General features: G+C 41.6%; 2 protein-coding genes across 2 annotated transcripts; one reads left to right on the forward strand and one right to left on the reverse strand.

Moving 5' to 3' along the window:
• Positions 1 to 51: 51 nt before the first annotated feature.
• On the reverse strand, positions 52 to 1,575 carry LOC139924152 (antiviral innate immune response effector IFIT1-like). The gene is made up of 2 exons (XM_071915115.2): positions 1,571 to 1,575; positions 52 to 1,390 (listed from the first exon to the last, which is right to left on the reverse strand). Exons 1-2 carry the CDS (start codon positions 1,573 to 1,575, stop codon positions 52 to 54), a joined length of 1,344 nt encoding a protein of 447 aa, XP_071771216.2.
• A 1,198-nt stretch (positions 1,576 to 2,773) lies between these two features.
• Positions 2,774 to 15,972, forward strand: pomgnt1 (protein O-linked mannose N-acetylglucosaminyltransferase 1 (beta 1,2-)). The gene is made up of 21 exons (XM_071915127.2): positions 2,774 to 3,160; positions 3,323 to 3,425; positions 3,824 to 3,939; positions 4,217 to 4,282; positions 4,776 to 4,889; positions 5,357 to 5,474; positions 5,671 to 5,769; positions 5,987 to 6,114; positions 6,431 to 6,501; positions 7,213 to 7,288; positions 7,396 to 7,479; positions 8,231 to 8,272; positions 8,590 to 8,648; positions 9,637 to 9,709; positions 10,851 to 10,979; positions 11,135 to 11,260; positions 11,600 to 11,664; positions 11,808 to 11,852; positions 12,140 to 12,275; positions 12,785 to 12,894; positions 13,157 to 15,972. The coding sequence occupies exons 1-21, from the start codon at positions 3,041 to 3,043 to the stop codon at positions 13,236 to 13,238; spliced, it is 1,962 nt and encodes a 653-aa protein (XP_071771228.1). The 5' UTR covers positions 2,774 to 3,040; the 3' UTR covers positions 13,239 to 15,972.
• The last annotated feature ends 1,436 nt before the right edge of the window (positions 15,973 to 17,408 follow it).

Here is a 17,408-nt window from a genome sequence, read left to right on the forward strand (position 1 = left end):
AGCCCTGTGAATACAGCTACAGTAAATGCAAATGATTCATTTTCCATTATGTTACTCTTGGAGGTTAGCCAGAAAGTCTTCTATTTCTCCACACATTCGGTTCATCCTCCTGTCTTTAATTTGTCTCAAAATTTTGATGCTGTTGTTCCTATGGGTGGATGGTTGTGGTATTTCTGCTACCTTCATGTGATAGATTATTGAATTGTGGCGGTCTTGATGATGATAATTTAAGTAGTTTGCATATTTGTAGTAAAGCATCTGTAACTCGGCAGGCTCCAGCCTGCTTTCTAGCAATTCCTTGTATATCTGGTCGGCTTGTGCCTTGTCGTGATGAGTTGACTCTGCATATAGACTTGCTAAGGCAAATTTTGTCGGTAGTGAAGTGTGAGGGTAGAGAGAGATCACTTCTTTGTGAAGACCGATTGCTCTGTCCACCACACTTTGCCTGAGGTGACTGTCCTTGTCTGAAAAAATCTTCCATTTGTAGCAGGTTGCAAGGCAGCTTTTCAGATAGCGTTCATTTGGATGTCTTTCTAAAGCCTCATCTGCCAAATCAACGGCCTCATCAATAGTTAAATACATTCTGTAAAGTCTTAGTAATGGTCTGATACCACTGTAGCTGCTGACAGGCTTTTCCAAAACCCTTTTAGCCAACTTGCGTGCTTCATCTTCAATTTTTTTACCATCCTTAGCAAGTCTCCCAAGGTAAAGAGCAGCAAGGTACGAATTTTCTGGATCGTGTTCCTTGGCATCTTCCAATTTCTTCATCATCTCAGCCTCCCGCTCGGGGGTGTGGTTTTCCACAGCACTCTCTAATGCCAAGACATGGCTAGTGCGCCACTCCACCCTGTCCGGTTCCACGCTGATGGCTCTCTGGAAGTATTCTATAGCCTCCAACTTTCTGTCTGGGCTGAACTTCATCAGAGTCCACGCTTTTTCAGCATAGATGTCTGCATGGAGTTCATCCTGGGGTGGAGATGGGTATGTCAGTAGCAGGGCCTCTATCTTTGCCACATAAGACTGACTTTCCACATGCTCTCCCAGGTGATGGTACAGCCAAGCCAGGTTCCCATAGTTCACCAACAACCAGGGACCCTCGTCTGAAACGGTGTTTCTAATCTGGCGAAAGGCTTCTGTTGCCATCCTCAAGCACCGCAGAGCGTCATCTCTAGTGGAACCCAGGGTGTCATCTTGAGAGGCCAACTGGTAGTGTATGTATCCCTGCAGGTTGTAAATGTGCCCCAGCCACAGGTATCCCTCTTCAGTGCCAATATCCTCCAGGTTATCCCTGAGCAGCAGAAGCTTTGATCTGCTGTGGTCTAGCTCCCATGTGAAATGGCATTGCAGTGCCTCCAGTTTGGCCCTCAGTGTTGTCTGACTTTGAGCAGCACTGATAGATAATGAAAATAAAACATTGGCATTGGATGCATTGGTTAATATTGTAATATGTGCTCTGTGGTGTATGACAGAAATGGCTCTAAAAGAAGTTATTCAGTTCAAATAACCATTTTTTCCTGAAGGTGATATAAGTGATAGAATTATGCGAAATACAGATTCAACAAGTACTTACCTCATCTTAGCTCTCCTTGTCAAATGTATTGGTGACTATTTCTTGTTCTATATTTATGCTGTTGCTTTGGGTGTGGTGCCATAAAATCAGTCATGTTTAACTTATATGGTGCAATAAAAGCTGTAATGTTTAACATCCTGCTTGGACTCTTTGGTGGACTTTCTATTCCCAGGATTAGAAACAAGCTGATACAAATCTATTCTACCAAAAAGGAACATTAGTCATGACTCAGTGGACATGTGTGGGGCAAAGATTAAAAGGGCAATTTATAAACAGAAGGTTAGCTTGACTACGGACATTCAAAATGATACAAATACATGGTTGTGGTGGAAAATTGAACAGGTCACTCATTTCACAGCCGATCATCCTGTAAGCCATACCCTATGTAGTGGTCCTTAATATGATGTTTAATGGTACCCAACCTGTTGCTTGCATGCTGTCCCCATGATGGCCGCTTCCTGGCTTGACTGTGTAAAAGTTGCTATTAACAATATTTGATAAGTTTTGGTATAGTCCAGTGGGTTTCCGTCTTTTCAGTCTCATGGGACAGCAAGTGGTTGTGTTATTATCTCAGGGTGTGACACAAATGGTGTGATCACCATCAGAGACTGCTATATTCAAGCTAATATCAGATATTTGGCTTTAACAGACTAAATCTAATAATGACCCTACTCAAAGATATTCCCACAAACACAATGGCTTAATACAGCCCTAATGTTTGGACAGCCACTTTTCGTTTCATGTGATGGAAGAAAGAAAGAAAGAAAGAAAGAAAGAAAGAAAGAAGGAAGGAAGGAAGGAAGGAAGGGAGAGAGGGAGAGAGAAAGGGAGCAAGGAAGGAGGGAAGTAAAGAAGGAAGGAATGGAGTGAGGAAGAAAGAAGGAAGGAAGGAGGGAATGAAGGGATGAGGAAATGAAGGAAAGAAGGAAGGTAAGTAGGAAGGAAGGACGGAAGGAAGGAAAGAAGGAAGGAATGTATGAATTAAGGGAGGACGGAAACGAGTCAACGTTTGGTTGGTGACGTCATATTCACTGCGCCAGAAACTCCGTGCATGTAGCTCATGTAGCTCATGTAGCTACTTTGCTGGTTTTGCAGGTGGCTACGAGCAGGGCTTCAAGCGATAATGCAAGGCGTATTGACGTTTCTGTGAGTCGTAACATCAGCAACAAGAGGTCCCGTGCTATACCGAGGGGAGCCATGTGTGTTACGTTCCGGGGCGGCAAGCTAAAATTAGTTATCTCGCTGGTGTAAAAAATAACTAGCTAACGTTAGCGCCTAGCTAAAATTGCTGGCTAGCCACTGGAGCCTGTTCACAACCTCTGCTGAGCTTTATTTTTGTTTTGAAGATGACAATGTGACACAGGCTCGCCAGCCATACTCGGTGTTGTTGTGGGGCAGTGCATGTCCCGGCCGCAGGAGGGGAAGGACAGGCGGAGGCTTTGAGCTCTCTGGCGACCGACAGTGTCAGGGATGGACGCCTGGACACCCAATCCCCGAGCGAAGCCTTTCATCCCTCGCCAACAGCGAAGCTTGTATCTCACCTGGAAATACAAACTCACCAACAAGAGAACGATTCGCCGCTTCTGTCAGGTCAGGAAAATGTATCTCTGAAGGAGCTCAGCCAGGGTGCAGAGTTGCAAACTGCCATGCAAAATGTCTGCTTTGGCAATGTTATGTTGAATAAAGATATGTTGAATAGAAATGAAATGAGATCAGAATTGGAAAGCAGTACAACAATTGTTCCTTCTGCAGGCTGGTGCTGTCCTGTTTCTGCTGATCACTGTGATAGTCAACATCAAACTCATCCTGGACACAAGAAGAGTAGCCAATGAGGAAGAGGCAGCACAAGAGTATGGTGAGAATGATGTCCAGTCACACTTTGCATGCATCTTATCTGTTCCCTATTCTTTTACTATCACCACCTTGCTGTCTGTCAGTGCTGTGGAGAGGAAGAACTGAAAAACTTTCATCTATATACAAGGATAGAAATATGATATTAGTAGAGGAGTACCTGCCTTCCCCTTGTATAAGAGAGCTATTTAGTCATACAAGGGCTTAGGCATGACTGCTATGCTGCATCATAAGCACCCTGTTGAAGCTCTGATTACTTGACCTGACTCCAGTCCTGTTAGGTCAGTCTGTTGTAGAAGGATCAGACAACAGTCGTGTCCAAACAGAAGCCATTTTTCAGCTCCATCCTCCTCTTATTCTTATGTATTTATGGTGTTTAATCTAAGTCTAACGTTCTTTTAGAGGATGCAATACCTAACATGGAGACCCCACGGCGGCCGGCTGGTGGACGCAAGGCCCTGGACATCGAGGTGTACTCCAGCCGCTCCAAGGTCTATGTGGCAGTGGACGGCACCACTGTGAGTTCAACTGATTGACTGATTGATCGATTGATTATTAATCTTTGCTTTTGTTTCGAGCAGACAACAAGGGATACATTCTTGAGGATAGCACAGGAAACCATCATACAACCAATTCCGATGTGGTCATTGCACAATACAATACATACACAATGTGATGCTTTACTGTCATTGTTCACTATTGACTGCTTCCTTGGCTGTGTGGCCAAATTAAATAAATAATTATGTGGTCAAGCATACAGGTGAAATCATTTTTTATGTTGCTCTTTTCCTCTAGGTGTTGGAGGATGATATGCGGGAGCAAGGCAGAGGCATTCATGTGATAGTTCTCAACCAGGCTACTGTAAGCAGCTATATTGTTGCAATTTCTCTGTTTCTCTGTCGTTTAACTTTAATTGGGTTCTATTGATGATTAGTGCTTATCTGCTTCTTGCATTTCCTCCATTTTTGGGTTGCACTGATCATATTCCTTATTGTTATGTGATTTGCAACAATTCATATTTTGTAAAAACATTTGTGGTCCCCAATGGGAATAATATTAAAAACACAGAACATAATCTGCTTTCAGAATATTGGCTTGAATGGGGAAAATGTCAGAGAAACCATCCATTGTTGAAAATGTCTAATGTTAACAGCTGAAAAAAAAACGACTTTTGTATGAGGTCTGTACTAAATTGCATTGTGCATGTATGCAGCCAGGAAGTTTGATTTTCCTATTGATTCTGGGATCTCTAAAGATTTATCACATTTGGTTCAGAGTCTAGGTTTGAGTTTTTAAAGTTTGTGTGTGTCTTAATTCTTTTTGGGTTGTGCATTTCTGTCTCTAAATTTCACAGGGCCATGTGATGGCCAAGAGGATATTTGACACCTACTCTCCCCATGAGGATGAAGCCATGATTCTCTTCCTCAACATGGTGACCCGGGGCCGAGTCCTCATCTTTACTATTAAGGTCAGTCACTATCACTCTCTCACTGATGAATACAACATTCAGTTATTTGTACTTCATGCTTGAGGTCAGTTGTTTCTCTGGCTTTAGGTAGGTTTAGGTGATAAATTTGCCAGTGGAGTGGGTTTTTATGTCCTGATATTTCACAACAAACTTGTAATGTAAAGATAAGGCTATTGTAATCTATACAAGTGCCCTCTATAAGGAGAAGGCTACTGTTACACTAAATAGAACTCATTCAGAATCTTGCATTTTAGAAAAAAAAATGTATAAAATATATTTGACGTTTTCCTTTTTGTCTTTGGTTGGACATTTTGTGAATTCTGCATTGGATGAACTGTTCTCAATCTGTGCGTTTGTCTGTGCACATGTTTTCTGCATGGGCTTGTGTGTGTGTGTGTGTGTGTGTGTGTGTGTGTGTGTGTGTGTGTGTGTGTGTGTGTGTGTGTGTGTATGTGCTTGACCTGTAGGATGAGGGCACGTTCCACCTGAAGGATGCTGCTAAGAACCTGCTGAAGGGCCTGGGCAGCCAGGTGTCACTCAACCTCAGCTGGAGGGACATGTGGACTCTGGTTGTGAAGAAAGGAGGTAGAGGAACTGTCTTTGCTTTTCCAGTTGATGTCTTTCTCTCCTGTGGCGTTGCGCTCAGCCATACACCGAAAGATTTTCACCTCTCTAACTCATTCGCTCACTCACACACTACATCTGAACTCACATGCTTACTTTTTTCCTCGGTCGTACCTTGTCTGCTTCTGCGTGCGTTTGTGTGCGCTTGCGTCTCCAGGTCAGGTGTATGGAGAGAAGCACTCAAAGTCCCCGGCCCTGTCCACCTGGGGAGACCCAGTGCTGCTGAAGACTGAGGTGCAGCTCACCGCCTCTGAAGGTACGGTGCAATCAAGTACAGAATCACGTTTGGAAAGGTGTGAATTAGAGAGAGATTCCAAAAATTTTAAAATGTACACGTGACAAACCTTGCTGACTTGTTAATGTCTTTAATTGGACCTACACCTGCCCAGCTGCCTGTTTTTTGCATTGCGTTGTGATTTACTTGGCGAAGGATAGAGATTCTGATTTATGAAATGTGATCTCAACTCATGCAGAGGCTGAGTGCCACTGGGCAGACACAGAGCTGAACAGGCGAAGGAAGCTCTTCTGCAGTAAAGTGGAAGGCTACGGCAGCATCTGCAGCTGCAAGGACCCGGCTCCCATCGAGTTCAACCCCGACCCGGTAAGACTTGTGAAGATTTGGACTCTTCATTGCTTTCTAAGATTATTGTTTTCCGACCTTGTTGTTTCATCAGGCAATGTAGAGAAAACTGGGCAATGTGCAGACATTTGATTTGTTTCATGTTAATTTTTGCTCCAAAATTGGTCTTCAATTCAGATTTTAATGTTTAAAAAGTTCATAAAACTCGTAACATTTAATTTGCTGAAACCTGCAGGCACTGTGCTTCTTACTACCAGTGATAATAAACCATAAGCCATCAAAGTAGCAAACCGGCAATGAGTCATTTTCACTCAATTTGTCATCTTTCTTCTTCCAGCTGCCCACCAATAATGTCTTCAGTGTCCCAGTGGCTGTCATCGCTGGGAACAGACCCAACTATCTCTATCGGTAATGCCTGCAAGCTGATGATGATAGCAATACAAATTCTAATCCTAATGATTATGATAATAGATTTTATTTATATACCATGGAATGAGGCAGGGACTGCGATAGACAATCTAAAGGTTTACTGTGACTCCAGAGATTTGCTTCAAAAACTCATGTTTCTTTTGGTTCAGTGACACCATAAAATATATTTTCTACCTTAGTGAATAGAGCCAGAGTGATAGGTTTGAATTTTACTTGGGCCATCCGGAAACATGTTTGCTATCACAGCACAGTAAGAAGCTTTGGATAAAGGCACGTGTCACTGTATTTAGCAGATACACTGTGTCGGTCCTGCATTTCAGCATCTCTGTGTTTTACCCAAATGATGATAAATGAGGCCTACTGAGAGTAAATGTTCTATCATTAGTAAATTACTTGCTGGTTGACTTGACATTTCAAATTGATTACACAGGAAAAAAAACTTGTCCCCCACCCTGATTCATAAATATCTTGAGTGCTGCAAAAAGCCTTATTATCAGGGCAGTTTTAGGATGAATGAAGAAAAATGGCATCCCCTTCACATAAATTTAGTAGTAATATGAAGAAAAATCACAATTTACCTGACAGCCGTTGTTAAATTTGAACAAATGACCTAGTGATACAAAATCACTAAAACAATTCCCCCATTGCTTCCTAGTATCTAAATTGCTAACGGCTCTTTTCTGTTTTTAGGATGCTGAGATCGCTTCTCTCAGCTCATGGTGTCAACCCACAGATGATCACAGTCTTTATCGATGGGTATTATGAGGTACTAGGTTTTTTCCTCTTTCTCCTCTTCCTTATGATATTTTTCAGGTGTCTTGGTAAACTCTGGGCACTTCACCATTTTAATAGTGATGTGTGTGTGGGTTACAGGAGCCTATGGATGTGGTGGAGCTGTTTGGTCTGAAGGGAGTTCAGCACACACCCATCAGCATCAAGAATGCCAGAGTGTCCCAGGTAATCAACAATTACTTCCACTTTTAAGGTTTAACCCTTAATTGCCATATCAGCCAATTATGCTGGGACTTTGCCTTGGTGTGCTTCAGATAGAAACAGAAGACATCAAACCAACATATATATATTACAGGAAGGGCATTCAATCATGGATCGAACACAAGTCAGCAAAGAAAGTCAACTGCAGAATCCTACAATCAATATACTGTACATTTATCTGTCATTAAGCTTGCTACATTTCATGTCCCCTGGTGTCCAAAGCAAGTAAAGAAGCAGAAGTTGCATTTTATACAGACATCAGTTTAGAATTGCCATATTTTGAGACACAAACAACAATATGAATCCAGATATCTAAATCTAGACAATCTTTTAAAGAGGAGCAAAAACCATAGCTGGTGTAATGGCAGGTATTGCTTTCAAATGAAAATATAGATTGCAAGGCTGATGGTACTATGAAACATGTCTTACTAGCTAACAGTGAAGCGTGGGTAATAACAGGCTTTTGATATAATCGCATTGCCAAAACAAAATGGCATTTGTTGTTTGAATGAGTCACTCAATATAGACATGCTGTCTATGAGGAGATAAAGAATATGTGCATGACACTGAACTATTATACAGGTGAAGTTGTTTTAAGTTCAGCCTGTTCAACCCATTAAAGTAACTGAGATCTCAGACAGTGTTACTTTTATCAGTTTAGTTTTGCCAATGTCAAAAACAACAATCCCAACAATGTCTCTACTTGCCATCTTAGCACTACAAGGCGAGTCTGACTGCAACCTTCAACCTACACCCAGTGAGTATTTTGTTTGGTACAAATTTCTAATACGCCCTTTTTCAAGTAAGCCCTTTTAATGGTTGTTTAATATCATCTTGAGCAATGTTGCAAAGATGTATGTATCCAAGGTGTCTGCCTGCATGCGCTGTATTCCACTGTCCTACTGGCTCCTTTTGCCATACAGTCAGGTTTGCCAGTTGTCAGTTGGCTTGTGAATGTAATAATGTCTGCAGCTCCAGACCAAAATACCTGATAAAGAGCATGTATGGTTAAAATGTTGCACAGAATATAAAGAGAGAACTAATCCAGCATATATTATTTTTCATTTTCATCAGGAAGCCAACTTTGCCATTGTCCTAGAGGAAGACCTGGACATCTCCATTGACTTCTTTAGGTAGGCTGCTGCTTATGAGTGTATGCACTACCACTGCTATGTGCTGTCTTTCTTAGCCTTATGTAAAAGGATCGATTTTAGAATTTATTCTTATTTAGAGGAATGATCTGGGGGAGTATTTGTACAAGGAGGGAGGGTTGCACATGTGAACAGACTGACAAATGGTAGCTGCCCAGTACAACCACACTCTTGTACTGGGAGCTGAGCAGCTTCACTGGAACAGTTGCTTTACACACGTCCAGACCCAGCACCTCCAGCTGTAATCACTGCTGATGTAATCACCACTAGATGGCAGTAAATCCACAGTGATCAAGCTGATTTCAGTGCTCCCATGAACTTCAGATTTCCTTTGTTGGACAGCCATGGCTTTGAAATGTGTTTGTTGCTGTAAATGTGCCAGCTCCCCTTCTGGGCCGACCGTCCTTTTTGAAGCATCGACTTCAAATGGCTCAGAAGCATTCCCAGCTGTCATCTGACTCAGTTTTAATGCCAGTTTGCCTCGGTAAACATGCTCTCTGAAATTAGCTTTAGACATTCAGTTAGGGAGCTGTAAAAACCAAAGCTTGCCCTCCTATGGAGAAAGACAAGCCGTTTTTGTTTTTTTGTTGTTGTTGTTTATGGCTATACACCCAGCTCGTCTAGACAGCTGAATTCACTGTCAGTAAAAGTATGTAATTGTTTTTCTCATGTGGAGTGGGTGTTTATTCAGTGTGGGTATGAAGAGTTCAGATAGTGAGTTATCTACAAAGTTATTGATGGATGATGACGTGGATGCAGTTATGGTAGTTGTCCTGGTTTTCTGAGCCAGAACTTCTGCCTGTTGAATGAAAGAAATAATGATACTGAAGATGGTGTTTGTGGGCGTGACGGTGTTAATAATTGTTGCTACATTTGTGGGCCAGACTGCTATTTATATATGATATTGATATTATTATTGTTGTGACTGCTTCTGCCTGTAACAATGTTTCTGTCGATTATGTTGCTGTAGTTTTCTGAGCCAGACCGTCCACCTGTTGAATGAGGATGACAGTCTGTACTGCGTCTCAGCCTGGAACGACCAGGTCAGTGGTCTGTTTATTAACTGTCTAACTAACTCCTTTCACCTTCTCATACCTGCTCTTATAAACTGTACTCATCTTAATATCTCACTGTCTTTCTGTCACCTGTCTAGGTCCCTAGTTCTCTTTATCTATCTCTTTTAAGTGACTTCTCTAAAAACTGTCAAAACTCCTCCTAAAATACTCGGTAGCCCACTCCGGATGGCATAATTATTACCTGGCGAGGTCTGGTGATGGTTATTATTACCCGAGCATCTCCAGATATTTTATCTCGTCCACCTGGAAAAAAATTCCAGCTGAGATTAGCTACTGTTTTTTTTTGCTTGTAAAAATCTGTTTTTTCTCTGTGATTGTTATTATTAGTGGTAGTGTTGAATATTAGTAATGATTATTTAGTGTATAATTGGAAGAAAAAGTTTTGGACAACTGTTACATGTTCCATTTATACACTAGGCCACATAGATAGTGCCATAAGTTTGATTTTATTTATTTATTTATTTACCAGGGACAGTGCACATTAATCAACATTTCAGTTTCCACATCAATGTAAATGTGCCAGAGTTAGCTAATGAGCTAATTTTCATCTGTAGTCCCTTAGCATTTACAGTCAATCTATCACAGTCAAGAGGTGCAGGTGTGTGTATCATTGCCTGTAGCTGTTAACAGTTGTGCAACGAGTCAAAATCCCTGAGCGTTCCTGGAAATATTAAGATTGCTCGGAGCGACCTCTACAATAACAATTGTCGTGAGGTGACTATTACTTTACTGTTGACCTGAGGTGAAACTTACGCCTCCGTATCTATTTCTCTGTGTCTTTATATCTATCTTCTCCTCTCTGCTTGTTATGTTCGTTGTTTCACTTACGTTGTTATATGTTCCTAAACATCATCAGTACTGAAACTAGTTCCACCAGCCTGGCAACATGGAAATAAAAAGAACTTGAACTTTGATCCGTCGCACACCCTCTGTCCATCTAAACAAGTTGCTCTTTCTCCCTCTCTCTCTTTTCATCTTTCTCCTTTACTGACGTTGCCTCACCCATTTTCACCCACTATACCCTCCTGAATGACATGCCTGAATAGTTTATGTCCACATAAAAGCCTTGCTACAGGTTTCATTCATGACATTGTTGTCTGTTGCGCAGGGCTATGAGCACACGGCGGAGGACCCAGCCTTGCTGTACAGAGTGGAGAGTATGCCGGGCCTGGGCTGGGTGCTTAAAAAGAGCCTCTATAAGGACGAACTGGAGCCAAAGTGGCCTACACCCGAGAAGGTGCATGCTTTGTGTCTTAAAATGTCTTATGAGATTCTGTATATGTATTTCTGTTGAAGTGTATATGTGTGTGCGTGTGTTTGTGGTTCAAAATGTATGCATACATATGTGTGTTAGAAACCACTCAACACCTCAGTCTCTGTCTCTGGTCGCAGCTGTGGGACTGGGACATGTGGATGCGTATGCCAGAGCAGAGGAAAGGCAGAGAGTGCATCATCCCCGACGTGTCCCGCTCCTACCACTTTGGCATCATTGGGCTCAACATGAATGGCTATTTTCATGTAAGAACTGGAAAACAAACACAATTTGCATTTTGGAGTCTAATAATTTAACTTGTTAAGATTTAAAACCATAATCTGCTATGACTAGCGACAGCAGGATATCACAATTCACCAGTCATATCCACAATTTCAGGTCAACGTAGCTAGAGATTGCCTTCCTCAACCGTGTAATACCTCATATTAAAAACAAAAAGTAATGGGCCTAGGCTCAGTTTATTCCTCTTTAGGTATATAGGCTAATTTAGTTTTATTGTGGATGTACTGCATTGTTAATTCAGTATTGAATTGAGTCCTGAGCATGTAGTTGTACCCTTATTTCTTTTCTATCCGATCTTACAGGAGGTATATTTCAAGAAACACAAGTTCAACACGGTTCCCAATGTACAGCTGAAGAATGTTGACAGGTTTGTACACCCATGTAACACCATCTTTTTTTCATTTATGCAACGTTTTTCCACATCACAAGGTCTTGAACTACATACAGAAAGTAATTAAGCATTGCTGGCTAGCATTTGACACCCAGCGTTGTTGTGCTTGGTCCTCACAGCTTGAAGAAGGACGCTTATGAAGTGGAGATCCAAAACCTGTTGAAGTGAGTAAGCTTCAGAAAAGGCATTAAGCCCACAGACGATTTGTTATGGTACAAAAATGGGCAGTAAAGGTTTATTTTTAGGTTTATGAATGTTATGATAAATGGGAGGAAGGTCAATGTGTAAATTTGGTGTAAATGTATACATTTACCCTACAGAGTTAAAAAAAAGTGTTTTGGTGTCTAATGTATGCATATGTGTGTCGCTAATATGTATGTATTTTAATGCATGCCTGTGTAATGGTGTGTGTGTGTGTGTGTGTGTGTGTGTGTGTGTGTGATATAACCAGGGAGGCAGAGGTGCTGGACCACACTAAGAACCCGTGTGAGGACTCGTTCCTGCCAGACTCTGAGGGGAAGACCTATGTTATGTACATTAAGATGGAGTCAGAGACAGACACATCTACCTGGACTGAGCTCGCCAAGGTAGACAGGTGGAGGGGGGCAGCTGTAGTTACAATTGTAATAGTATGTGTACCAACACTTGCACAACTCGCCCTCATACCTAAAGGAAAAACAAGGGGCACTTGAGCTGCCTAATATTCCGCCATAATCACCATGATATATTAAACAGAACCAGTTATGCTAATGAGGTCATTAATTAAACTAATTAATGCATTAATTAGCAGATACTTCTATGTCAACATACTTGTCTTCACATAACACATGGGCGGTATTAATATGAACGCTGTATCTTAAAGCATTGAGGATTTATAGTAGCTTCAAGAAAAAAATGTTTTCCTCATATGCTCATATGCAAATTTATGCAGCAAGGTGCTCGAAAAAAAAATAATAATGCAGACAAATCTTATCCAAGGTTTCAAAAGCTCATACTTTAATTTTATACAGGTGTTGAAAGGTAAAAGTGTTATTTGGATTTTTTCTACTTTAATTAATTAAGTAATTGAATAAGTGTTTTCTTCTCTGCTCCTCAGTGCCTCCATGTTTGGGACCTGGATGTGCGGGGATACCACAGAGGCCTGTGGCGGCTCTTCAGAAAAAGGAATCATGTCCTGGTGGTAGCCGTCCCAATCTCCCCATACTCGTAAGTAACACTCCCACCACTATCCACATACCGTAGTTGCCTAATGTAGCAATAGCTTTGTAGCCTTCTCTTAATTTTTACATGTATCCTTTATATCATCAGTGTACATCCAAGCACATTTTAATATCTCCTCTCTTCCTTTCTATCACTGCTTGTCCCTTCTTTCTCATTCTACTTCTGTATTTCCTTCTTATCTCCTCTGTGTTTGTGTCTTTCCCCCCTCTCTTCCTGTCTATTGCTCTCTCTCTCTGTCTTTGGCCAGTGTGAAGAAGCCAGCCAACGTCACTCCCATTCACTTGGAGCCTCCGCCCAAAGAAGAGGGAGCACCAGTGGAGCAGGTGTAAACCTAATGACTGACACACACTGACACACCGAGCTACAACTTCTACCAGCCCAGGCCTTAACAATTCTTGTCCATTCACCACCAACAACCACTAATCTCCTGCTAGGGGCTCAGAACTACAAAAATGACCATCCTGAACCTACATATGAGTGGATACCTGGGAAATATAGTCATTTTTTGGTGGAAGGGGGATGAACACTAGACTGCACAGCTAAATTCGTCCATGGCCTGAGGAGCAATGGTGGTGAGCATTGGCAATTCGCTGTCACTGCACATCTGTAGGTCCACTGTGCCATACGGCTGTCCTCTCCTTTGGAAGTGGAGGAAGGAGGAGGTGAGAGAGGAGATTGGCTGAGATAAGGTGATGCGTGAAAGGGAATCGGTTAACATTTACGGGACTTTGAAGGCTCTCCTTGACAACTGTCGGATGACGCGCGGCCCGCCCTTTCAGTCAACTGACGAGATGAAAAGGGCAAGAGAGGAAAGCTGACGCTCCAGTTCAACTGTAGCTTTTCAGCGCGGAGGGGACAAACACACTCACACTCATACACTACTACTGGACAGTGGCTGCCTAATGAACCCACCCAACCAGAATATAGCTAGCCTTTGTGTTTGTTTTGTTTTTTAACTACTGAGTGCTTTGTCCATCCTGTACATACATTTTAACTTATCTCTATTTATTTTACATTTATCAATCAACAAGGAGATTTGGGTTTCTTTTTTAATCCACTTTTATCAAGATCAGTGCATTTTTTTAAGAGCCTAACGTTTACAGATAATGAAATAATAATAATGTATATACATGCATATATATTTTTTGATGAAAAAAAGGTCAACATATTTTTCAGCATTAGATATCAAGATTGAGTGAAGGAGTTGATACAGCCCTGTGGGTTTTACTATTATAACTGCTTGGATCAGTTGCCTCGGGTCACTTTCATGAGGGAAACTGGAGACTAACACTTGAACACTACGTAGCTCTCTACCAGAGCCATTGCTAGCGAGTTTGGCTAGGTTGTGCAGTGGGCCCATGTTGCTACCTATTTAAAACCAACAAGTTTTGGATGCAAATATGTAGCAACACCTTCCATACATATACACAAGGCCCATCTGGGTGTTTGCAGGGTACAGGTAACTGTTAACTGGCTTGCATCCCTACCAGGCTTTCTTAATGCTTTAAGTTATCACGTCTTACCATTTTGCAGTTTAACAGAAGAGACAGACAAATATTTAAAAGGGTATTACATCATTTATGACTTTTATCAACCTTTTTCGGCAACTGAGGAATTGCAACAACATCAACAGGTCTCTGGCATAGCTTACAGTCGTCTCTTATGGACAAAAATATAAAAGTCACATTTTCACAATACAACGCATAATAAGCTAGATAATTAGAGCAGAGATCCAATAGAAACGTGTACTAAGGAGGTAATATCATGAATTTATGCAAATCAGTAAGTTGAAAATGTGAGTCGGGATTGTTCCAAAACAGAGAGTACGGCCAGAAAATGAGTTTTGAAAGCCATAAATCTCAGCACCTGGCAAAGTAATCGTTGAGTCATTGGTATCGATCAACAACCCTATCAAACCCCCACAGATATATTATGGTCATATTATTGTGTTTTGTACTATGGGACAGTAAAGTCTTACGTAATGCACCTTTTAAAAGGTGACCATGGTAACATTATGATGGGCTGACAAAAATGCAAATTCTGAAAAATGCTTGGTTCACCGACAATCTACAAACACATGGACTGGATGGGAGTATGTGAGCAGGGGACTACAGTGTTTTCCCCACTTAACCCCTACCTCTCTGTGTGTATCTGTGGTGAAATAACAATAATACAGTAATAAACAACAGCCATGGAATAGGATTGCTGTTGGAATCTGTAATGCCTAAACTCTCGCTCCTTAGCCTCTTACTGCACATAGTCTATGGTCTGACCATTTGAAATATCATTATCTAGGAGAGAAGAGTGAGGAGGAGACGGTGTCATCACAGCCAGTCACAACTTGCGCTACAGCACATGTGCAGTGCAAGCAGCTTCTGTTTACTCCTGCTTGCACTGCACATGTCTTACCACCTATTCTTTGTCCCTGGTTCTCCCTCCCAGTTCGTAACTGCTTTCCAACCATTTCAGTGTCTCCCTCCCATGTCAGATGTGACACCGTACCTACTGAATGACTGAATGATTTTCAATCATGTTTTAATGCAACTATATCAGTATTTGCAGTGTTTATTTCATTTTATTGTGTGTGAGTATCTGTGTGGGTGCGATGCATTACCTGGTGATGCAGACAACCACACATTTACTAGTTGCAACTTCATTTCAATCAGAACCACTTATTTAGCAGTATTACGGCCGATATCATCGTGACAGAATAATGTCAATGTGTGCCATGGGAAATTGAGTTGATTTAAAATGAAGTAGAGTGTGCACACTTCCTCTGTACTCTACTTTTTCATTTTAGTGTGTCATTTTTAAACTCTAGTTTTTGTAGTGGAATATGTGTGCTTTTCTTTGTTCAGTTGAGTGGGTAAAACTTGACCGTAGTTGGTCTGTGAGCATTTCATTGTCTGCCCAGCAATACAGTTGATTTTGTTTAAACGTGGTGAAATGATTTGAAATGATGAGGATGATGATCCGTGGACATATGTTTCAAATGCAGTTTGACATATGTGTGAGCTCCTATATCTTTTATCATGGAAATGAATAAAGATGTTTTTTTACCTATAGGTTGTGTGGTGGTGATCTTTGTCGGAGGCTATATGGCTGTTATTGCTTAAATTATTCATATTGACAGATGTATTATTAGTGCATATTATTCATGAAATAAACTTGGACCTATTGTTATTCTTAGCTCCGATGTTGTATTCCTATGGCCTTGTTCATACCTACAGATTTCCCAAGAGAGTGTCAGGCAAAGCAACGGTGAAGGGAAATGCATGTAGCTAGGGAAATGTATGCAAATCCTCTCTGCTTGGTGAATTTCCGCAGCCACTGTGGTTGACCAAGGACAAACGCTCCTTCCTGCCCTGTCCTTTGAGCTCTATCCCACCCCATCATCTGCATGATTTCATAACCTGTGATGCGATAACTCGAGGATTTGGCTCTCCACGTTCAAGGTCTGAGTTCAGTCGGGTCAGGAGCTACATTTTCTTTAAAGTCCAATTACTGGACAAACTTCCAGCATGCGGATGTTGTTATATATCCAGCTGATCAAGAAATAATTGAGAATGAATAGTTCAGCAGTAGCAAATGAGATGTATCTCTTTACGCTTTGAATGACTTTAGAACGAGTAATGAAAGGAATGAAATGACCCCAGCCTCGATATGTTCCTGTGTGTTTATCAGTATTTATTTATTTATTTTATTTTTTTTCACTTGGCTTTGTGAGATGGTTTCTGAAACAGCATTTAAAGCACTAGGGACAAAACTGGTGTTTATGTCTGGTGGTTTGTAAGTTGATGTCACTGGTGTGTTTGTGTTTGTGCGGTCGACATTTGCTAACATTTGCATTGGGTATCATGTGTGCATTGAGCTGGATGTTCAGGTCTTTGTTCATGACTGACTGAATCTTAAGTGATATGTACAGTCTACTGCTTGTGTGTGTGTGTGTGTGTGCGCGTGTGTGTGTGTGTGTGTGTAGTGTTTTGCACTAAACGAGTCACTTTCCCCCCCCGCCCCAGCCGGTCTTACATAAAGCCACCAGGTCATCTGGCATTTTGTTTCATGCGAGGCAATTGTTTCCAGGTCTATACACACACACACACACACACACACATACATACATACACACAGACAATGAAGCTCCCTATCTCTCCATACTCCAGGACTCGGGCTCAGGCTGCATGTCATTATCAACCACCAGCCCTAAACCTGGTCATTTTGCCTGTCAGTCAGAAATCGCTGGTTCGTATCAAAGCCTAAGTGGTGGGCACGGCGCCTTTAAATGTCATTTTTGACCTATTGAACATTCTGATGAGCCGACCATGGAGGCTGATGGCTGGGATGTAGATGGAATATTGATTGGGTGGCTTTGAGTCCATCCCTCCGAGAGCACAGAGGGGGGAAGAAAGAGCTGGGGGTTATTGTTAAACATGGGGCTGGGAGCGCACCGGGCATGAGATGATGACAGATTTAACTCTAAATACCTCGCAGGTGTATAA

The sequence above is a fragment of the Centroberyx gerrardi genome, chromosome 9 (assembly GCF_048128805.1).
Source record: "Centroberyx gerrardi isolate f3 chromosome 9, fCenGer3.hap1.cur.20231027, whole genome shotgun sequence".
Taxonomy (NCBI): domain Eukaryota; kingdom Metazoa; phylum Chordata; class Actinopteri; order Beryciformes; family Berycidae; genus Centroberyx; species Centroberyx gerrardi.